The sequence below is a fragment of the Anolis carolinensis genome, unplaced genomic scaffold, assembly GCF_035594765.1.
Source record: "Anolis carolinensis isolate JA03-04 unplaced genomic scaffold, rAnoCar3.1.pri scaffold_9, whole genome shotgun sequence".
NCBI lineage: Eukaryota > Metazoa > Chordata > Lepidosauria > Squamata > Dactyloidae > Anolis > Anolis carolinensis.
In genome coordinates this window covers 1,571,854-1,594,728 of record NW_026943820.1, presented here as the reverse complement: position 1 = coordinate 1,594,728, position 22,875 = coordinate 1,571,854, and the positions used below count along the sequence as shown (strand labels likewise).

The following is a 22,875-nucleotide window of genomic DNA, read 5'->3' as shown; positions in this document are numbered from 1 at the left end:
ATATTGTAATAAATAAAAAGAATAAATAATGTTAATATTGTGCTATGCTAATAATATAATTTATTGTATGTACATATTATTTGTAAGACACTCTGAGTCCCCTTCGGGGTAAGAAGGGTGGGATATAAATGTAAATAAATAAATAGATAAATAAATAAAATAAAATACTGAAATGTTCAAATTCAGTTAATAATAATGACCAGGATCAGAGAGGTCTTATTTAGTTTAGCCATACATTTCCAATCAAGCCTTATGGACTAGAAGCTTGATTTCATACAAATGAAAGAGCAAGGCCTCAGAACAATACATGCGTTTAAAAAGCACACATGGAAAACAAAAGGCATGATTATATGGAACATATGTGTGTGTGCATGCGTGCACACGTGTGTATTTTATCCCCCCCCCCTTTCGGACATACCTTTTTTCTGACGCGTAACCACCTTTGATGTAACCCAGGAGGCCAGTAAATAAAAACAGAGATAAATATCAAGCCCACTGAACGTTTATATAAAACCCAACTCTCCCAAAGGCCTCATGTAAGCACTAGACAGCTGTGTGCACTTGTAAAGTTGTTGTAAATCCCTTTCTTTGTTATAAACAGGAAAGTACAAAACATAAAGCAACACAGGCCCAATTTGCAAATAACGCAGAGAGTCCTTTGGGGACTTTGCCAAGCGTTCCCTGTTTATGGGGATTTGGGTCCCAGCTTGACCCTGGAACAAAGGTCACTTAAATAATAATAATAATAATAATAATAATAATAATAATAATAATAATCATCATCATCATCAGATTCCCTCTCCTTTAAGAAGGTTTAGCTTATGTTGTATTGAATATCACTGTATTGATGACCTTCATATTCAGTACTATATGAGACCAGATAAAGGCCATAAATATTACATTATTATTTAATAATAGTAGTAATAGTAATAATAATATTTGTCATCAGATTCCCTGCCCTTTGAGAATATTTAGCTTATGTAGAATTGAATATCACTGTATTGATGACCTTCCTGTTCAATACTGTATGAGACCAGATAAAGGCCACAAACATTACATTATTATTTAATAATAATAATATTTGTCATCAGATTCCCTGTCCTTTGAGAATATTTAGCTTATGTAGTATTGAATATCACTGTATCAAAGACCTTCATGTTCAATACTGTATAAGGCCACATGAAAGCCACAAATACTACATTATTATTATTATTATTATTATTATTATTATTATTATTATTATTATTATTTTAAAATAATATTTGTCATCAGATTCCCTGTCCTTTGAGAAGATTTAGTTTATGCAGCATTCAATATCACTATATTTATGACCTTCATGTTAAAAACTGTATAAGACCACATGGAAGTCACAAATATTACATTATTATTATTATTATTATTATTTAATAATAATAATAATAATAGTCATCAGATTCCCTTTCCTTTAAGAATATCAGGCTTATGTAGTATTGAATATCACTGTATTGATGACCTTCATATTCAATACTGTACAAAACCATATGAAGACCATGAATATTATATTATTATTATTATTACTAGTAGTATTTAATAATAATGTCATCAGATTCCCTCTTCTTTAAGAAGGTTTAGCTTATGTAGTATTGAATATCACTATATTTATGGCCTTCATAGTCAACAGTATAAGACCATATGAAGGGTACAGATATCACTATATTTATGGCTTTCATATGGAATTATATAGTATTGAATTTAACTGTATTTATGGCAACACGTGGCCTTTAGGATTGCATTAAACTCAGTTCAGGGCTGAAGCAATGCTAAAAAGAGAAAGGTTATATTCCCGATCCCACAAAGTGGGATGAATATAAGCTTGATAGTTGAATCAGAGCATAGAAGAATCCCTGTTTTGACTACAACTCCCAGAATGCTCCTTAGGGTGTACATAAGTCGGAATGACTTGAAGGCACATAACTCTAACAAAAGGCCATTTGCAACATTTGCAGCTATGGAGAGTTTTCATGCAAAGAGTGAATCCACCCTGGAGCTGTCCAAGTGGTTGCTGAAATAGGTTCAGCACCTTGGAGAGCACCAATAATGTCCAAACTACTCCATTGATATGGAAGCTACCTATTGCTCTTGGTTTAAATATATACATTTAGAGATCTATACTTTGGCCAAGGAAATGTCAGAGTTCTATTACAAAACCCAGAACTTTTCTAATTTCTGCTCCTTCTGACATTTCCTCATGCTGGAAATAACTTCAAACCTTCAGCAGGTCAGTTAGGTTCCTAAAAGACCTTCAACTTAGTTAGGTTCCCAAATGATACTCAACTTTGGGATCAGAATATAAATCTTAGTTTAGCAGATAGAGTCAATAATATTCCATGTAAAATACTGTAGGTTATTTCCTACTTTTTAATTTGGTGTTCAACGTGTTTACAGTTGACACAATCCAGATGCCAGGCTGTTTCTGCATTGGGAAGTTTTTCGAAGGAAGGAAGGAAAGAAAGAAAAAAAGGAAGGAAGGAAGGAAGGAAGGAAGGATCCATTTCTTTCACCTTTTGTGTCACCTGTGAATGTTGCCAGTGCCAACTGGATCACAATAAGGAAATGGCCTGTGTGCATTCTGTGCCAGACACAGGTTTCATGTTTGCATATTTAAACAGGAGGGTTTAAGGAAAACCAGACCTGGGTTCCCACTGATTTCGGCCAGGTTTATTGCAAATCAGCTCCTGATGTCAAGGCAACTTCTTGCCTGGGGAGCGATGCATGTGATTTCCCTTCTTGTTTTGGATCCTGTCCAGAAAGAGGCAGCATTAGGGCTCACCAGAGTCTATATACTAACTACTGCCATGTTTCCATTCTATGGCATCCTGAGATTCATAGTTTGGTGAAATTCTTAGAATGCTTCTCTGCCCTGAACTAGAATGTATTAGAGTGTGTCTATCTAAGGCTGGCATGACACTGACTGTCAAGCCAACCTGCATTCTGTGGTAGTGTAGATCCATCCCAAGTGTATCTCATCCTTGTAGACCCATAGTATGGGACTACAAGAAGCATATAGTACAAGCCAACCTGTGTTCTAGACAGTGTAGCTCCATCCCAAGTGTATACCATCCTTGTAGATCCATTGTATGTGTCTACAAGAAGCATATAATAGCCAAACTGCATTCTATGGTGGTGTAGCTCCATCTCAAGTGCATCCCATCCTTGTAGACCCATTGTATGGGTCTACAAGGAGAATATAATAGTCAAACTGCATTCTGTGGTAGTGTAGCTCCATCTCAAGTGTATCCCATCCTTGTAGACCCATTGTATGTGTCTACAAGAAGCATATCCTAGCCAACCCGTGTTCTATGGTAGTGTAGCTCCATCCCAAGAGTATCCCATCCTTGTAGACCCATTGTATGTTTCTACAAAGAGAATATAATAGCCAAACTGCATTCTATGGTAGTGTAGCTCCATCCCATCCTTGTAGACCCATTGTATCCTATCTTTGTAGACACATGCTATGGCTCTACAAGGATGGGATACACTTGGGATGGAGCTACACTGCCATAGAATGCAGGTTGGCTATGATATGCTTCTTGTAGACACATACAATGGGTCTACAAGGATGGGATACACTTGGGATGGAGTTACACTCCTTTCTTAACCTGGTTGGAGCCTATATTCTTCCATCTTCTTCCATCTTCTTCCATCTTCTTCCATCTTCTTCCATCTCCTTCCATCACTCTTCAGAGCTCTGTGGACTTCTCCAAGGGTTCCTTCTAGGCCTCTGCTGGAGCCACAAACCCTAGGGTTCGGTGGGAGGGAAGTCGACCCCTTGTAAGGGTCTGCATGCGCAATTAAATGCGGGTTTGTTGCCTCTCTGCTCTTCCAAAGGGCTTGTTTGAAGGAGGGAAGGAAGGAGGGGAGGAGGAGGAGGAGGGGGGACCCGGGGGCGGGCTTTGGACGTGAGATTTCAAACATCAGATCCCTGCGTTTATAGATTGGGTGCCCGGAAATTTTTTTTCCAAATAAACACAGCTTGATTCGACTTGGGTGGGCAGACTTATCAACAGCCCTAATGCTATAAACAAAAGGGAGAAGGAGAAGAAGAAGCCGGGCTCTGGGTGGGTTGGGGGGGGGGGGTCTGGGGACGCCTCTCCACGTGGAAAAAAGAAGACGAAGACGAAGGGGGCAATGAGGGTTTTTAATTAATGTGGGTGGGCTGCGAAAGCGAGCGGGGCTGTTTATGGGAGACCATTTATTTTCCAGCGCTAAGTCAACACACAGCATCCAAGACGCACCACAATTATTGCACATTTCCTTCCCCCCTCCTCTTCCCCTCCTTGATTTCGTTCTGTAAAGTGTAAACCCCCCCAGTTTGGAAAGAGAGACAGAGAGAGAAAGAGTGAGAGAAAGAAGGAGGAGAAGGAAGAGGCAGGAGAAAGGAGTAGAACTTCTCTGCGCGCCGGAGAAGAAAGAAGGAGGTGGACCAGGCGGAGGGGGGCACCCCCTTTGGGACTCGCTGCCCCCCAAACCGGACTGAATCCGGGCTCGAAACCGGGTCCATCCGGAAGGGAAATGAGCCAGCTTTACAGCGGTGCCCCCCACCCCCTGTTCCTCTATGGGGCGGAGAGGCTACGAGGCGCTTTGCTGGGCTTCCCCTTGAGCCGCCCGGATCCTCCCCAGAAGCCTCCCTACAGCTACATCGCGCTCATCGCCATGGCCATCCAGGCCTCGCCAGGTCGGAAGGTGACCCTCAACGGGATCTACCAGTTCATCCTCGAGCGCTTCCCCTTCTACCGGGAGAACAAGCAGGGCTGGCAGAACTCCATCCGGCACAACCTGTCCCTCAACGCCTGCTTCGTGAAGGTGCCCCGCGAGAAGGGCCGGCCCGGGAAGGGCAGCTACTGGACCCTCGACCCCCGCTGCACGGACATGTTCGAGAGGGGCAACTACCGGAGGAGGAAGAGGAGGCCCAAAGGCCTCGAGGGAGGCAGGAAGGAAGCCCTCTCGCCTGGGAAAGAGGACCAGGAGGAGGAGGAAGAGGGCCAGGAGGTCCAGAGCAAGAGCCAAAGGTCGGGACACCAAGAAACATCTCTCCAAGGATCTGGCCTTCAAGAACCAGGCTTGCCAGGGTCCTCCCTCCAAGAATGGAGTCTCCAAGGATCCCAAGAAGCTGCTCTCCAAGGAAGATCGGGTCTCCAAAGACCGGGGTTGAAAGAAACATCTCTCCAAGGATCTGGCCTTCAAGAACCGGGCTTACAAGGGTCCTCTCTCCAAGAATGGAGCCTCCAAGCACCCAAGGGTCTCCAAGAAGCATCTCTCCAAGGATCTGGCCTTCAAGAAGCGGTCTTGCCAGGGTCCTCCTCCCAAGAATGGAGCCTCCAAGCACCCAAGGGTCTCCAAGAAGCTGCTCTGCAAGGACCCGGGTTGCAAGAAGCGGCTCTCCAAGGATCTGGCCTTCAAGAATTGGTCTTGCCAGGGTCCTCCCTCCAAGAATGGAGCCTCCAAGGATCCAAAGAAGCCGCTCTCCAAGAGTCCGACCTCCAAGGATCTGGCCTACCAAAACCTGGCCTCCAAGAACAGGCTCTCCAAAAGCCAGGACTCCAAGAATCCTGTCTCCAAGGATCTGGCCTTCAAGAATCGGGCTTGCAAGGGCCCTCCCTCCAAGAATGGAGTCTCCAAGGATCCAGCCCTCAAAGAGCAGGTCTCAAAGAAGCCAGACTCCAAGAAGCAGCTCTCAAAGAAGCCGGACTCCAAGAAGCAGCTCTCCAAGAATCTGTCCAAGGAAGATCGGGTCTCCAAAGACCGGGGTTGCAAGTAGCGGCTCTCCAAGGATCTGGCCTTCAAGGAGAGGATCTCCAAGAAGCTGCTCTTCAAGAAGCCGGCCTCCAGGAATCAGCTCTCCAAGGATCTCTCCCACGAAGATCGGGCCTTCAAGAATCGGCTCTCCAAAAGCCAGGACTCCAAGGACCGTGTCTCCAAGGACCCGACCTCCAAGAAGGGACTCTCCAAGGAGCGGCTGTCAAAGAAGAGGATCTCCAAGATCCCGACCTCCAAGAACCGGCTCCTGAAGGATCTCTCCGACAAAGACCGGGGTTGCAAGGAGAGGGTCTCCCAAAGTCGGGCCCCCAAGAGTCGGACCTCCAAGGGTCGGGTCTCCAAGAAGGAAGCCTCCAAAAATCGGGTCTCCAAGGAGGGCGTCTCCAAGGCTCGGGTCTCCAAGGAGGGAGTCTCCAAAGATCGAGCCTCATAGATCCGGGCCTCCAAAGATCGGGTGTCCAAGGAGGGAGTCTCCAAGGGCCAGGTGTCCAAGGAGGGAGTCTCCAAAGATCGGGTCTCCAAGGAGGGAGTCTTCAAGGCTCGGGTCTCCAGGATGGGAGTCTCCAAAGATCGGGTCTCCAAGGAGGGAGTCTCCAAGGGTCGGGTGTCCAAGATGGGAGTCTCCAAAGATCGGGTCTCCAAGGAGGGAGTCTCCAAGGGTCGGGTCTCCAAGATGGGAGTCTCCAAAGATCGGGTGTCCAAGGAGGGAGTCTCCAAGGGTCGGGTCTCCAAGATGGGAGTCTCCAAAGATCGGGTGTCCAAGGAGGGAGTCTCCAAGGGTCGGGTCTCCAAGATGGGAGTCTCCAAAGATCGGGTGTCCAAGGAGGGAGTCTCCAAGGGTCGGGTCTCCAGGATGGGAGTCTCCAAAGATCGGGTCTCCAAGGAGGAAGCCTCCAAAGACCGGGCCTCCCCGCCAAGGCGCCTCCAAGCTTCAGCATCGAGAGCATCCTGTCGGAGAGCGCGCTCCGCCGCCGGCCGGGCCCCGCTTCCAAGGCCTCTCCGCCCGCCTGGTCCTTGGCTGAGTCCCGGGCGACCCCCTTCCTGCTCCTGGACTCGCCTGGCCTCGCCTTCGGCCAGCTGGGCAGCCTGCCCTTCCTCTCCTACCTGCCGCTCCGCTTCCCCGAGGCCGCGCTGCACTTCCCCTGAGAGCCAGGCAGGTGGGCAGGTGGGCAGGTGGGCTGCCTCGGCAGGTGGGATGCTGCCAGGGAGGGGCGGGGATGCTTTTAGCCCAGGCATGGGCCAACTTTGGCCCTCCCTCCAGGTGTTTTGGACTTCCACCATTCCTAATAGCTTGTAGGGAAAGTCCAAAACACCTGGAGGGAGGGCCGAAGTTGGCCCATGCCTGTTTGAGCCTCAGCCTTAGAGCACCAAGGCAGTATTGGTGTCCTCCAAGGCTTTCATGGGTGGCTGTTGTTGTGATAATCTCTGAGCGGTTAGACTCAATTTAATCCTCTGTGGGGGAGATTCCACCAAAAAGTAGCAGAGTAGCAAAAGCAATCCTTCAAATGCAGCAGTTACTTACACGCGATGAGCAAAGAGAAGCCTTTGACCATTTAGGATGGCAATGGACTGCAGAGTCTCAGTAAAAGTTCAAAAAGCATTTATTCAGGTAAAAAGAACTCCATTGTAGATAGAAAGGCTTGGGAGCTGTCTAGTCTACTCTAGACTAGTTTCTAAGGAAAAATAAGAAAGGAAAAATAACAAACATCTAAATAGTTACATCTTGCCAGGAGAGACAGCAAGATGCTTCTTGTTAGCTAGAAGAACAAAAGGAGAAGAGACTGAACCAAAATGGTTCCAACTTCATGGTCCAGTTTATTGGGGCCATAAAAGACATTCTGACCAAAGAAAAGTTAGTGTCTCTAAAGATTCACATTTCTACTAACTTCAAAGTACGGGATGTGACGTAAACAGGATAAACACAGTAAAGCCTATCTAGGCATGCTTTGGAAACAGGGAAAGGATTCCCTCAATCTAACTCTATCATCTATCTAACTACATTTAGACTTGAGTAGTCCAGGGTGATTCCCAACAGCTGTGAGTTTTCAGGGCTGTGTGGCCAATTTAGAAATGTGCCATCCATGAAAACATGATTCAGAAGTACTCATAGAACCTTTTTTTCCGTGTCAGGAGCAACCTAAGTTGCTTCTGGTGTGAGAGAATTGGCCGTCTGCAAGGACGTTGCCCAGGGGACATTGCCCGGATGCTTTGATGTTTTTACCATCCTTGTGGGAGGGAGGCTTCTCTCATGTCCCCTCATGGAGCTGGAGCTGATAGAGGGAGCTCATCCGCACTCTCCCCGAGTGGGATTCGAACCTGGCAGCTTTCAGGTCAGCAACCCAACCTTCAAGTCACGAGGCTTTTATCCCCTAGGCCACCGGAGGCTCCAGAACCTTAAAAGAGGGGGATGTGCTGGCATTTCGTTTCTAAAGTATCGTTAGTGAGAAATTTCGTTATAGTAACTGGGCAAGTGGGGAGACTTCAGGGGCTCATTTCTCCTTCATGTTTAAATCTATTGTAGTGAAACTTGCCACAATGGTAGAACACATTGACCACTACCAGCCCACCAAATTTCAGAATGTTACGGATTTTTGGGGAATTTTCAAAGTGGCATACAACCAAATGTAATGATTATGCAAGGCAGTTGGTTTCAGTTGTTAGACTGAACAACCTGTTGTCTCTGGTCTGTTAGGAAAACAGGGAATATGCCAGTGCATAAAAGGAGCAGCTCTTCAGAATTGTTTTTCAGTGCCCTAAATACAGGAGAATCTCACTTATCCGACATAAACAGGCCGGCAGAACGTTGAATAAGCGAATATCTTGGATAATAAGGAGGGATTAAGGAAAAGCCTATTAAACATCAAATTCAATGATGATTTTACAAATTAAGCACCAAAACATCATGTTATATAACAAATTTGACAGAAAAAGTAGTTCAATACGCAGTAATGCTATGTAGTATGAATTTAGCATCAAAATATCATGATGTATTGAAAACATTGACTACATAAATGCGCTGGATAATCCAGAACGTTGGATATGTGAGTGTTGGATTAGTGAGACTGTATATCTACTCTCCCATAAAACAACTTGTTTTATATGTTGCGGCCGGAATCACTGGGTTGCTGTGAGTTTTCCAGGCTGTATGGCCATGTTCCAGAAGCATTCTCTCCTGACGTTTCACCCACAACTATGGCAGGCATCCTCCAACGCCTTTCCAATCCCATTCTGCCAAGAAGCAGGAAAATTGCATTCAAAGCATCCTGACAGATGGCCATCTGCTTAAAAGCCTCCAAGGAAGGAGCCTTCACCACACTCTGCAGCAGAGAGTTCCACTGTTGAACAGCTCTCACAGTGAGGAAGTTCTTCCTAATGTTCAGGTGCATTCATCAGCCGCATTGGATTTCTCTTCCATTTCTTTCTGAGTTTTCTCCTCCAGGTTTTTTTTTATTTGCAAACCATGCAAACCATGCATTTTGATTGTTGTTATTTTGTGTTTTCAAGTCCTTTCCGACTTCTGGGGAGGGTGGAAAGTTGCAAATGGAAAACAAGGGTTTTTTTTGAGGCTGAGAGAGTGTGACTCAAGACTACCCATTGGGTTTCTGGATTCGAACCCAGGCCTTTATTTCTATAGATAAAGCAGGCATGCAAACTTGGGCCCTCCAGGTGTTTTGGACTCCAACTCCCACAATTCCTAACAGCCGGTAGGCTGTTAGGAATTGTGGGAGTTGGAGTCCAAAACACCTGGAGGGCCCAAGTTTGCCCATGTCTGAGATAAAGGAATATATATGTTATTTTTGTCTGTAAAATACTCCAAGAAGGAATTTCTGTTTACTTTTTGTTCCTGTTGTTTTTCAGAAAGCCTGCCTCTGTTTAGACAGAAGATATAGCAGTGTATTTCTTATTTTTTTCCAGCCCGTATCCCCATTTCCCGAATGGGATTTTATTTGCATTAATCCAATAGCAATAATATCAATCAATCAATTTATTAATGCTCCGACCAATGGTCATATGCATTTACAGAAACAACATCAAACAAACATCTATACAATAATAACAATAATAATAAATGATTTTTTTTAATAAAGTGGCAGGTGAACTTGTAACAGGGAAATCCTGCAAGAGATAGATAGATCTCTTCCTTTCTTTTTCCCACCCAAAACATAATTTTTCAAGATTTATGGCAAACTTTTTATATATTCTTGCTGTCAATAAGCAAGGCTATTTTTTTTTGTACATTAGTCAACAATTAAAATATGTCCTTAGGAAACAGAACAAGCCTATATTCAATACAAATAAATAAAATATATTTTGTTGAAAACAAAGTGTGTGTTTCTTGCTGTCCTAAATTCCCTAAGCATTGCACTAAACAAAAATGAATATCTCCAAGGTAAGGTATGTATATGTGTGAGTGTATATATATAACACACATACATATATATGTACACACACACATATATATACCATATTTATTCAAGTTTATAATGTTATATAGGTGTTATGTGTATGTGTGTGTATATATATAATATTACACACATACATATATAATATATATGCCTTATTTACTCAAGTTTATAATGTTATATAGGTGTTATGTGTATGTGTGTGTATATATATATAATATTACACACATACATATACACATATATATATGCTTTATTTACTCAAGTTTATAATGATATATAGGTGTTATGTGTATGCTGTGTATATATATAATATTACACACATACATATACACACACATATATATGCCTTATTTACTCAAGTTTATAATGATATATAGGTGTGTATATGTGTGTGTGTGTGTGTATATATATATATATATATATATATATATATATATAACATACATATATACAGTACAGTCTCACTTATCCAACATAAACGGGCCGGCAGAATGTTGGATAAGCAAATATGTTGGATAATAAGGAGGCATTAAGGAAAAGCCTATTAAACATCAAATTAGGTTATGATTTTACAAATGAAGCACCAAAACATCATGTTAGACAACAAATTTGGCAGAAAAAGTAGTTCTATACGCAGTAATGCTATGTAGTAATTACTGTATTTATGAATTTAGCACCAAAATATCACGATATATTGAAAACATTGACTCCAAAAATGCGTTGGATAATCCAGAATGTTGGATAAGCGAGTGTTGGATAAGTGAGACTCTACTGTATATATATAGATAGATACATGGAGAGCAATATAAAATCCATAAAGAGAAACCAATAATAATAATCATCATCATCATCCGAAAATACATCACACAGTCCTAGACACTTGGGAAGTGTTCGACTTGTGATTTTGTGATAGGAAATCCAGCATAGCTATTTTGTTTGCTGTGTTATACAATAATAATAATAATAATAATAATAATAATAATAATAATAATAATAATAATATACATCACGCAGTCTTAGACACTTGGTAAGCGTTCGACTTGTGATTTTGTGATACGAAATCCAGCATATCTATCTTGTTTGCTGTGTCATAATAATAATAATAATAATAATAATAATAATAATAATAATAATAATAATAATAATAATACACCACACAGTCCTAGACACTTGGGAAGTGTTCGACTTGTGATTTTGTTATACGAAATCCAGCATATCTATCTTGTTTGCTGTGTCATAATAATAATAATAATAATAATAATAATAATAATAATAATACACCACACAGTCCTAGACACTTGGGAAGTGTTCGACTTGTGATTTTGTGATAGGAAATCCAGCATATCTATTTTGTTTGCTGTGTTATACAATAATAATAATAATAATAATAATAATAATAATAATAATAATAATATACATCACGCAGTCTTAGACACTTGGTAAGCGTTCGACTTGTGATTTTGTGATACGAAATCCAGCATATCTATCTTGTTTGCTGTGTCATAATAATAATAATAATAATAATAATAATAATAATAATAATAATACACCACACAGTCCTAGACACTTGGGAAGTGTTCGACTTGTGATTTTGTTATACGAAATCCAGCATATCTATCTTGTTTGCTGTGTCATAATAATAATAATAATAATAATAATAATAATAATAATAATACACCACACAGTCCTAGACACTTGGGAAGTGTTCGACTCGGGATTTTGTGATACGAAATCCAGCATATCTATCTTGTTTGCTGTGTCATAATAATAATAATAATAATAATAATAATAATAATAATAATAATAATACACCACACAGTCCTAGACACTTGGGAAGTGTTCGACTTGTGATTTTGTTATACGAAATCCAGCATATCTATCTTGTTTGCTGTGTCATAATAATAATAATAATAATAATAATAATAATAATAATAATACACCACACAGTCCTAGACACTTGGGAAGTGTTCGACTTGTGATTTTGTGATAGGAAATCCAGCATATCTATTTTGTTTGCTGTGTTATACAATAATAATAATAATAATAATAATAATAATAATAATAATAATAATATACATCACGCAGTCTTAGACACTTGGTAAGCGTTCGACTTGTGATTTTGTGATACGAAATCCAGCATATCTATCTTGTTTGCTGTGTCATAATAATAATAATAATAATAATAATAATAATAATAATAATAATAATACACCACACAGTCCTAGACACTTGGGAAGTGTTCGACTTGTGATTTTGTTATACGAAATCCAGCATATCTATCTTGTTTGCTGTGTCATAATAATAATAATAATAATAATAATAATAATAATAATAATACACCACACAGTCCTAGACACTTGGGAAGTGTTCGACTCGGGATTTTGTGATACGAAATCCAGCATATCTATCTTGTTTGCTGTGTCATAATAAAATAATAATAATAATAATAATAATAATAATAATAATAATAATGGCACAGTCCCAGACACTTGGGAAGTGTTTGACTTGTGATTTGTGATACGAAATCCAGCATATCTATCTTGTTTGCTGTGTCATAATAAAATAATAATAACAACTTTATTTCTAGATCACCCTCAGGCGGTTAAATTCTACAATCTAGACGCACCAGTAGGAATCTGGACACGATCTAGAAGGCCTAGAACACTGTTCTTGGTGTGGAAATGTTAAAAATAAAGGAAACAAAACACTGGAAAAAGCAAAGATCTTCAAGCTCTGGAGCAGGTTCTGATTTGGGGGCTTCTTTCACAAGGAAGTTGTGAACCAATGCTCCACACATGTACACACACACACGCTGAAGTTCACGCAATGGCAAGCAGTTGAGCCGGAGAGCTCAGAGAAGAAGGAGACCTTGTGCCGAACCTTCCTGCAAACCCGGTTGACTTCTTCCCAAACCCGGGCTTCAATCGGTGCCCATTCAGCAAAGCATAAAGAATGTTTGTTTAAAAGATCAGGGCTAAATTTAGCATGCGCTCACGCAGCCTAAATCTGAGCGGCATTTTTAGAGAGCACATTGCAAATCAGGAATGCATGGAGAAATAAATAAACTTTCCCACATTTCTGGAAACCAGGTCGAAAAAACAAAACAAGGCTGCAAAAAAACCCAACTCCTCTGCTTGCTGTTTCTCACAACAAAAACCTATATACATATACATACAGATGCATACACATATACATATTTTATTTATTTATTTATTTATTTATTTATTTATTTATTTATTTATTTATTTGCATCACTTTTACCCCGCCTTTCTCCCCCCGAGGGGACTCCAAGCGGCTTACAATAAATAGGCAAAAATTCAATGCCTAAAAACAATGTAAAAACAACAATTCATATTAAAAAAAAATCTACAAAACAACAATTCATATCAAACAGATACCATTGCAAAATGAAATCGCATTATATAAAATTTTAAGCATGTTCAAGATTAGAATCCATATACACATACACATATACAAATACATATATCTATTTAACAAACCAGGAAACACAACGAAATAAAGTGAACACTTCAAGCTTTAGTGTGGAAATGAAGGCTCAATGGATCAAATGGGTTTCTATTAAAACTACTGTATATACTCATGTATAAGTCCAGAAATCTGAGTCGAAAAAAATCAACCCAAAAATAACTGCGTTGACTTATTTATGGGTCAATGGGTGCAGCTACACAATGGAATGAATGCGGTTTGATGCTACAGTAGAGTCTCACTTATCCAACATAAACGGGCCGGCAGAACGTTGGATAAGTGAATATGTTGGATAATAAGGAGGCATTAAGGAAAAGCCTATTAAACATCAAATTAGTTTATGATTTTACAAATTAAGCACCCAAACATCATGTTATACAACAAATTTGACAGAAAAAGTAGTTCAATATGCAGTAATGCGATGTAGTAATTACTGTATTTACGAATTTAGCACCAAAATATCATGATATATTGAAAACATTGACTACAAAAATGCATTGGATAATCCAGAATGTTGGATAAGTGAGACTCTACTGTATTTTAATTGCTATGGCCCCTTGCTATGCAATCCTGGGATTTGTAGTTTGGTGGGGCACCACGATTCAGAAAGTTTTAGACCTTGTAAAACTACAACTCCTATATTGCCATTGCATTGAACCATCATCATTGAAGTCGTTCAATGCAATAGCAATATGGGAGTTGTAGTTGCTGTGAATTTTCCGGGCTGTCTGGCCATGTTCCAGAAGCATTGTCTCCTGATGTTTCGCCCCCATCTATGGCAGGCATCCTCAGAGGTTGTGAGATCTTTTGGAAACTAAAATAAGTAGGGTATATAAATATATATGTGGATGTCTGCCATAGGTGGGGGCAAAATGTCAGGAGAGAATGCTTCTGGAATATTGGTCATACAGCCCGGAAAACTCACAGCAACCCAATGATTCCGGCCATAAAAGCCTTCAACAACAAATTGCATTAATTATATCCAATGAGTACTGTACCGTATATACTCATGTATAAGTCCATCTCATACTTCAGTCAAGCGCACATTTGGAGTTACAATACAGTACTCATATGCACACATAAAATATGACAATAAAGTGAAAGATTGTAAATGAACCTTCTTCTGAAATACTGGTTTTCAACATGTGTGTGCACAATGCGGACCAGCACACGTGCCCGCAAAAAGGGATTGGCAGAGAACATGGAATCGGATAATTCAGGTAAGTCGGAAAAGTTACCGTCAATGCAGCACCTTCATATTTACTTATGGGAATTAATTGATGCTGTGACTCATTTCCTTTGCGCAATGGTAACAACGGCAACATTTAAAAGGAAATAATGAAAAAAAGCAAGAAGGTCATGCTGACTATTTTAAAAAGGAACACAAAGCATTATTGATTTATTAAAACCATATTGAACTTGGTTTCCATACCAAAATAAAGTATTGGATTCATATCCAGTGGTATCCAACAGCATTAATTCCACAGTGTAGAACATTATGACCCCACGAATGACAGAAATGAGCCATACTTGGCACACAGAAGCAATGTGGCCCATTTTACGCCCTGACGTGATGTGGGGGAGGATGCAGCATGGATGATGGGACTTGCAGTACCATCACTAACTTCCTGAGACCACTGCGACCCACACCAATGATTGATTAGCGCCAAACTTGGCACACAGACCCCCCATGGCCCACTCTACACCCTGGTGCAGTTTGGAGGAGGATGTACCATGGACGATGGGACCTGCAATGCCTTCACTCACTTCCTGGGACCACTGCGACTCCCACTAGTGACGAATCAGAACCAAAGTTGGCACACAGAGCCCTCATGGACCACTCTACATCCTGGTGCAGTTTGGAGGAGGATGTACTATGGATGATGGGACTTGCAATGCCTTCACTCACTTCCAGGGACCACTACGACCCCCACGAATGACAGAGCTTGGCACACAGGCCCCCCATGACCACTGTGACCCCCACGAATGACGGACCGGGACCAAACTTGGCACACAAACCCCCCATGACCCACTTTACATCTTGGTGGAGTTTGGAGGAGGGTGTAACATGGATGATGGGACTTGCAGTGCCTTCACTCACTTCCAGAGACCACTGCGACCGCCACGAATGACAGAGCTTGGCACACAGGCCCCCCATGACCACTGTGACCCCCACGAATGACGGACCGGGACCAAACTTGGCACACAAACCGCCATGACCCACTTTACATCCTGGTGGAGTTTGGAGGAGGGTTTAACATGGATGATGGGATTTGTAGTCTCATCACTCACTTCCAGAGACCACTGCGACTCTCACCAATGACGAATCAGAACCAAACTTGGCATATAAACCCCCCACGACCCACTCTACATCCTGTGGAGTTTGGAGGAGGATGTAACATGGATGATGGGACTTGCAGTGCCTTGACTCACTTCCAGAGACCACTGCGACTCTAACCAATGACGAATCAGCACCAAACTTGGCATACAGAACCCCCATGACCCACTCTACATCTTGGTGGAGTTTGGAGGAGGGTGTACCATGGATGATGGGATTTGCAGTGCCATCACTCACTTCCAGAAACCACTGCGACTCCCATCAATGACGAATCAGAACCAAACTCGGCATACAGAGCCTCCATGACCCACTCTGCATCCCGGTGCGATTTGGAATAGTTTGGACCATGAATGATGGGACTTGCAGTATCTTCACTCACTTCCTGGGAGCACTGCGACTCCCACCGATGAAGAAGCAGGACCAAACTTTGCTTCCATCTATAGCCAATGCAACCAGAGTGAGCGGAGGCATACCACCCCTGGCTTTCTCATCTGTAGAGATGCAGCCAAAGTGTATGAATCCCCCCCTGAAATCTTTCACACCAGGCATGTGTGTGTCGGGCCGCCTTTTATTGCGTGTCTCATTGCAAGGGCTGCAGAACGTAACATGAGGGGAGAGCAGGCGGCTGCCCTGGGGAGTTATTTATGGGAGCTCGTTCATCAATAAAAGGAACATCAAAAGCAAATCGCTTAGCCTTCGATGGGGAAGCCAAAGAAAACTAACATTGGGACACGCTTATGTAAAGGAAAAGAAAAAGAGAGAGAAAGACCACATTGCATTCCTGTGAAGGCCAAGCCTGATTTGCACAGAGGGAAACCGTACGAGGCGGAGGAGATCACAGGCCATGTGAATCGAGTTAAGTCACCCCGTTCCCATTGGAGGGCTAGAATAAACCGTTAGACGCTTCTATTTATAATGATGCAACATTCATTCAGCCCCGTCTTTCGATGTCTATGGGTCTTCGCCCTGAATTATCCGGGACTTTAGCTGTGCCCATTACCAGCCCCCGATGGTGTAGTACAGGGGTCCCCAAACTAAGGCCCGGGGACCGGATGCGGCCCTCCAAGGTCATTTACCTGGCCCCCCTCCCTCAGTTTTATAAGATAATATTTTTATATCGTTTTAAATAATATAATATATTGTATTTACATATTATATTGATAATAATATTATAATGTTATACAATATAATACTAATAATAATACCATATAATAATATTAATTATATGTTATATATTACATATAATATTACAGTATAGTGGTATAGTTCAATATAGTAATATATAACGCTAATATTGTGCTATGCTAATAATATATTGTATGTCCATACAGCTGCTCTGAGTCCCCTTTGGGGTGAGAAGGGCGGGATATAAATGTAGTAAATAAATGTAGTAAATGAATAAATGAATAATTTTAGACTCAGGCTCACCCAAAGTCTGAAATGACTTGAAGGCACACATCAACAACAACAACAACAACAACAATCCTAATTAACTTGACTATCTCATTGGCCAGTAGCAGGCCCACACTTTCCATTGAAATCCTGATAGGTTTATGTTGGTTACAATTGTTTTCATTTTTAAATATTATATTGTTCTTTCATTGTTGTTGCTGTTTTACTGTACAAATAAGACATGTGCAGTGTGCATAGGAATTTGTTCGTTTTTTTTTTCAATTGATAATTCGGCCCCTCAACAGTCTGAAGGATTGTGGACTGGCCCTCTGCTTTAAAAGTTTGAAGACCCCTGGTGTAGTATATTAAAGTGCTGAGCTACTGAACTTGCAGATCGAAAGGTCCCAGGTTCAAATCTGGGGAGCAGAGTGAGCGCCCGCTGTTAGCTCCAGCTTCTGCCAACCTAGCAGTTCGAAAACATGCCAATGTGAGTAATAATAATAATAATAATAATTTTATTCTTGTACCCCACTTCTATCTCCCCGCAGGACTCAGGGCGGCTTACAAATGCCAAAGAGTATACATACAAAAACATCAAATATCGAAAACGCACAAATGAAAAATTAAAACATACGATTAAAATCCAATCATTAAATAAGACAAAGTTAAAACACATCAATAAAAACATAAGGATGGGCTGATCAAAGTGCACTAAGTGAGACTTAACTAGGGTGAAGTGAGTAGATCAATAGGTACCGCTCTGTCGGGAAGGTAACGGTGCTCCACATAGTCATGCCTATGGCCACATGACCTTGGAGGAGTCTATGGGCAATGCCGGCTCTTCGGCTTAGAAATGGAGTTGAGCACCAACCCCAGAGTCGTAAATGACTGGACTTAACGTCAGGGGAAACCTTTACCTTTACAACGTATTCATGCATAAGCCAGTAAAAGAATGCCAGACAAGGTGTCTGCTCTCGAATATCCTTTGGTCGCTTCCTTGTGGACGATTTGACAACAACATTGTCATACTTCTGAGTTGGGAGACTCGACCTCGCAGCCCTGGCCTTGATGCCCGCCTGACAGGCGGATGGAAGAAGGTGTTTTCTGGTGCCAGCCTAGGAGGGGCCCTGGGTCTGCAGCATGAACCTGGCTGACATCTGCCATCGGGATGACTCAGGTCCACCCACGTCTGGTTCCTTCCTTTGGTGTTTCTCAAATATAAATATATAAGACGCTTGGGGGTTGTCAACAGGCTGGATTATCTCTGAGGCTCTGGAGGTGTTGACGTCTGATGTGGATTAAGTTGGCATTTGAGGCGAGGAGGCCAACCTGGCAGGAAACAGGGCGGTGGTTCCACCGGGATTAATCAAGGTGTTGCCTTTGCTTCCAGGTCTTCCAGATCACACCCGAGGACATCAGACCTTGCGGGTAGAGTTGGACATCCTGGGCTCTTATTCTTGCTCATTGCGGCTCTTCTGCACTGTCCTTCCATCCCAGGATCTGACCTCAGGTTATCTGCTTTGAACTGCATTATATAAACCTGTTGAAATTGTCCACATGGCTTCTCTGTGTCGTCTGACATGGTGGTTGTGAAAGTGGTCCAGCATTTCTGTCTTCTCCAATAATATGCTGTGTCCAGGTTGGAAACTAGGCAAGTGGGGTTTATATATCTGTGGAATAATGTCCAGGGTGGGAGAAAGAACCCTTGTCTATCTGAGGCAAGTGGGAATGTTGTCGTTGGCCACCTTGATTAGCATTAAATAGCCTTGGAGCTGCAAAGTCAATCAGTGAGGGTATCTGCATAGAGGTCTGTTGGAAACTAGGCAAGTGGACTGTATGTGTGTGTGTGTGTGTGTGTGTGTGTGTGTGTGTGTGTATATATATATATATATACATATATATATACACATACACACACACACACACACACATACTCACACACACGAGGATTGAATGAAAAGTAATGCCTCCACCTTCATTACTTGGGTTTGGATGGGAATATTTTAATAAATCAGACACAGAAATAATCCTTAGAATGTGCTCTTTAACGATCACTATTCCCTTTTCCACATAATCACCAGACAATTGGATACATTTCTGCCAACAATGAACACGTTTTCTGAAATGGAAGAAGTCGACACTCTGTTTCCGCAACCAGCGTCTCACAGGACTTGGTGAACCAACTCACAGCAACCCAGTGATTCTGGCCATGAATGCCTTTGACAACACAATCAAGTCATTCCTTCTTCTTCATGTGCAAAGATGGTTCCAGGTGAGCCCAAAAAGCAGGCGTTCTCTCTCTTTGAGGACTATCTCGAGGCAGTTGGGAAAGCAATGGTTCGTCTTCCAGCGGGCTCTACCATAGGTTCCTGGGAGTTGTAGTTCGGTCATGAAGATGAAAGACCTTGTGAAACTACAATTCCCAGGAATCCGTCGCATTGAGCAAGGGCAGCTAAAGAGATGTCAAACTCTACATTTATTATTATTATTATATTATTACTATATTATATTATTATTATATTATATTATATTATTTATTTATTTCCATCATTTCTATGCCACCCTTCTCACCCGAAGGGACTCAGGGCGGCTCATAATCTGGCAAAATTCAATGCCATATATAGTACAAAAAGATAAAACATAGGCAATTAAAACAATCAATTTAGCATAATAATAATAATAATAATAATAATAATAATAATAATAATAATAATAATAATAATAATTTATTTGTTTGACCAGTCATATGACCATTTCAAAGTGCAACATAAATAAAAACAAGGCAAAAAGAATGGGAGGACAGGCAGCTGACCATCTGTTTGCCGTCAAAATCTTATTTTCCTGATTCTTCTTTCCGGAAATGTGCTCTTTTCTTGATAACTTTCAGGATAAAAAGGCTGACTGATTATGGTGGATCTTTCTTGTCCTTGCAAGAGGATTGTCGGAAGATCATTTCTGTTGGGAGACCTAAAATTAGATAGTAATGGATGTAAATATCTGTGTCGAAGTTCGGCATATGCTGGGCAGTCAATCAATAAATATTCGATATCTTCCACTATTTGTTCTCCCCATTATTTCAATACAATAAATACATTTAAAACAGTACAATAAAAATACTTAAACCATTCGTCCACAGAAACCTTGCACGTAAACCTTAATCCGGACCGAGTCAAAGCCAACATAATTCATTCATTAAACACTTTATTTATTTCATTTATTATATTGATATTATATTATTCTCTTGACATCATTTTGGCATGGATAAGGAAGCAAAGGTGTGTTAATCTACTCATATGCACATATTAGGAAAGTATAAATACAAATAATAATATTTCCAGGGAAGGTAAACAAACATGCATTTGCCTAGGTAAAGCCTATGAAAAATTCATGGTGTGGCTAAGGCCGTAAGTCGACGAGCCAATGCTCATGTATGCATAATATATATGCAAACAATACAAATTCTAGAGGTTTTTTATCCAAGATAATACTGGATGTCATTCCAATAAGATATTCACACGCACGCCTCTTCCATGCTTCCTCATTCCAATATTAAACTTGCAATTGGCTCCCAAGGCAGGATTAGGGTCAAACTAAAAAGGCATCCGTTTGGCACACCTTCATTGCAAATGTAATAGGTATAAATGGTTCTCGAATCCAGCCATAGGGGGCGCTGCTGTTTCATCATCCACTGTGACACCGAATCCTTGATGGAGTACTTCCTCATTCTTCCGCATGCTCCTGGACGATTTTTATGGTGACATAAATCAGGACGTCAAAGATGGGAAATGCCTATATACCTCTATCTGGTGTCTGTCCTCTCTGTGTTTAATCCACTGCACCACCGGGGGCTCCGTTTCGAACCCTAATGCTCACCTTAAATTCAGCCTAACATTAATTTATTGCTCTTCCTAATCCTACCACTAATTCTAAACCTGATTCTCTCCCAGTGTAGATCCACCTTTAGAATATCCAGAACGTGGGCCGCGTGTCCTGCAGAACACAAGGAAGACTTTGATATCCTAATATCCATGCTGGTATGATTAGAAGGAGATGTTACGACTCAAATGGATAATTAGGAATTCTTCCCGAGGAATGTGATGAGAGCCTTTATTAGCGCTCGGACGTCTAGCAAAGGGAACCAGAGAGGAAATTGCGCGAGGTGTTTTCGAATTGGGAGAACCAAAAGCAATGCTCACAAAGTCTACCTAAAAGCCAGGATGCATGCATTGCATTGTCTCGCAAGAAACCCAAGATTCCCCAAACTCCTCGTCAGCCCCGTCTTGCTCATTAAGGCAAGACAAATGAGTCACTTTGGGGGATTGTTTGCAGGCTCTTGACTGGGACGGAGTTAATTCTTCTGGGCAGTTTCTAGCGAGGTCAGGCACCGTGGACTGATTAAGAAATCCAAATACCCTGTATCACAAAACACTTTTGACTTCAAGAAGCTGAACGTGCCATTCATTGGAAGATATATTTTTCCTCCCTTTCTTTTACACAGATTTAAACACATACATCCTGTCAAAGAGGTCTTTGACATTCCTGGAGAGAAAAAAAATTCATATCCATGCAATTATTCAGGAATGAATTAGTGCTATTTTACGCAATCAGTACTCAACAGCCGCCGCATTTGTTTGGCTTGCTGGAAGCACATCTACACTGTAGAATTAATGCAGTTTGACATCACTTTAATTGCCATAACTCAATGTTATGGAATCCTAGGATTGATAAAGTAATTGCACTCTTTGGCAGAGAAAACCAGGCTGTGGCTCAGCTGCAATAAATTACTATTGACTGAGAGGCCATGAGTTCGAAGCCAGCCTGGGTCGGATTGAGCTCCTGACCAGTAATAGCCTAGCTCGTTGTTGACCTAAGCAATCTGAAAGACAGTTGCATCTGTCAAGTAGGAAATGTAGGTACCGCTTTATGCGGGGAGGCTAATTTAACTAATTTACGACACCCTAACAATGCCCAGCAGTGTGCAGAAAAGGAATGAGGAAGTCCTCCATCAAGGACTTGGTGTCACAAGTGTACAGGAAGCGGCAGCTCCCCCTGTGGCCGGAATCGAGCATAGCCTCATGAAGCCGGAAGCTGGAAAATGTCAAATTGCCTCTGTGTCTGTCTGTCTATGTCATATGTCTAATGGCATTGAATGTTTGCCTTGCATAGTATGATCCGCCTTGAATTCCCTTCAGGGTGAGAAAGAAGGGTGGAATATAAATACTTTAAATAAATACCGTATATACTTGAGTATAAGTCGACCCGAATATAAGCCGAGGCACCTAATTTTACCACAAAAAAACTGGGAAAACATTGACTCCAGTATTAGCCGAGGGTGGTGTATTTCAGAAATAAAAATAGATACCAATAAAATTACATTAATTGAAGCATCAGTAGGTTAAATGTTTTTGAATATTAATATCAAGCTCAAATTTAAGATAAGACTGTCCAACTCTGATC

General features: G+C 41.5%; 1 protein-coding gene across 1 annotated transcript; it reads left to right on the top strand.

Moving 5' to 3' along the window:
• Positions 1-1,649: 1,649 nt before the first annotated feature.
• On the top strand, positions 1,650-9,876 carry foxl1 (forkhead box L1). The gene has a single exon (XM_008125536.3). It carries the CDS (start codon positions 4,552-4,554, stop codon positions 6,940-6,942), a length of 2,391 nt encoding a protein of 796 aa, XP_008123743.1. The 5' UTR covers positions 1,650-4,551; the 3' UTR covers positions 6,943-9,876.
• Positions 9,877-22,875: the final 12,999 nt, after the last annotated feature.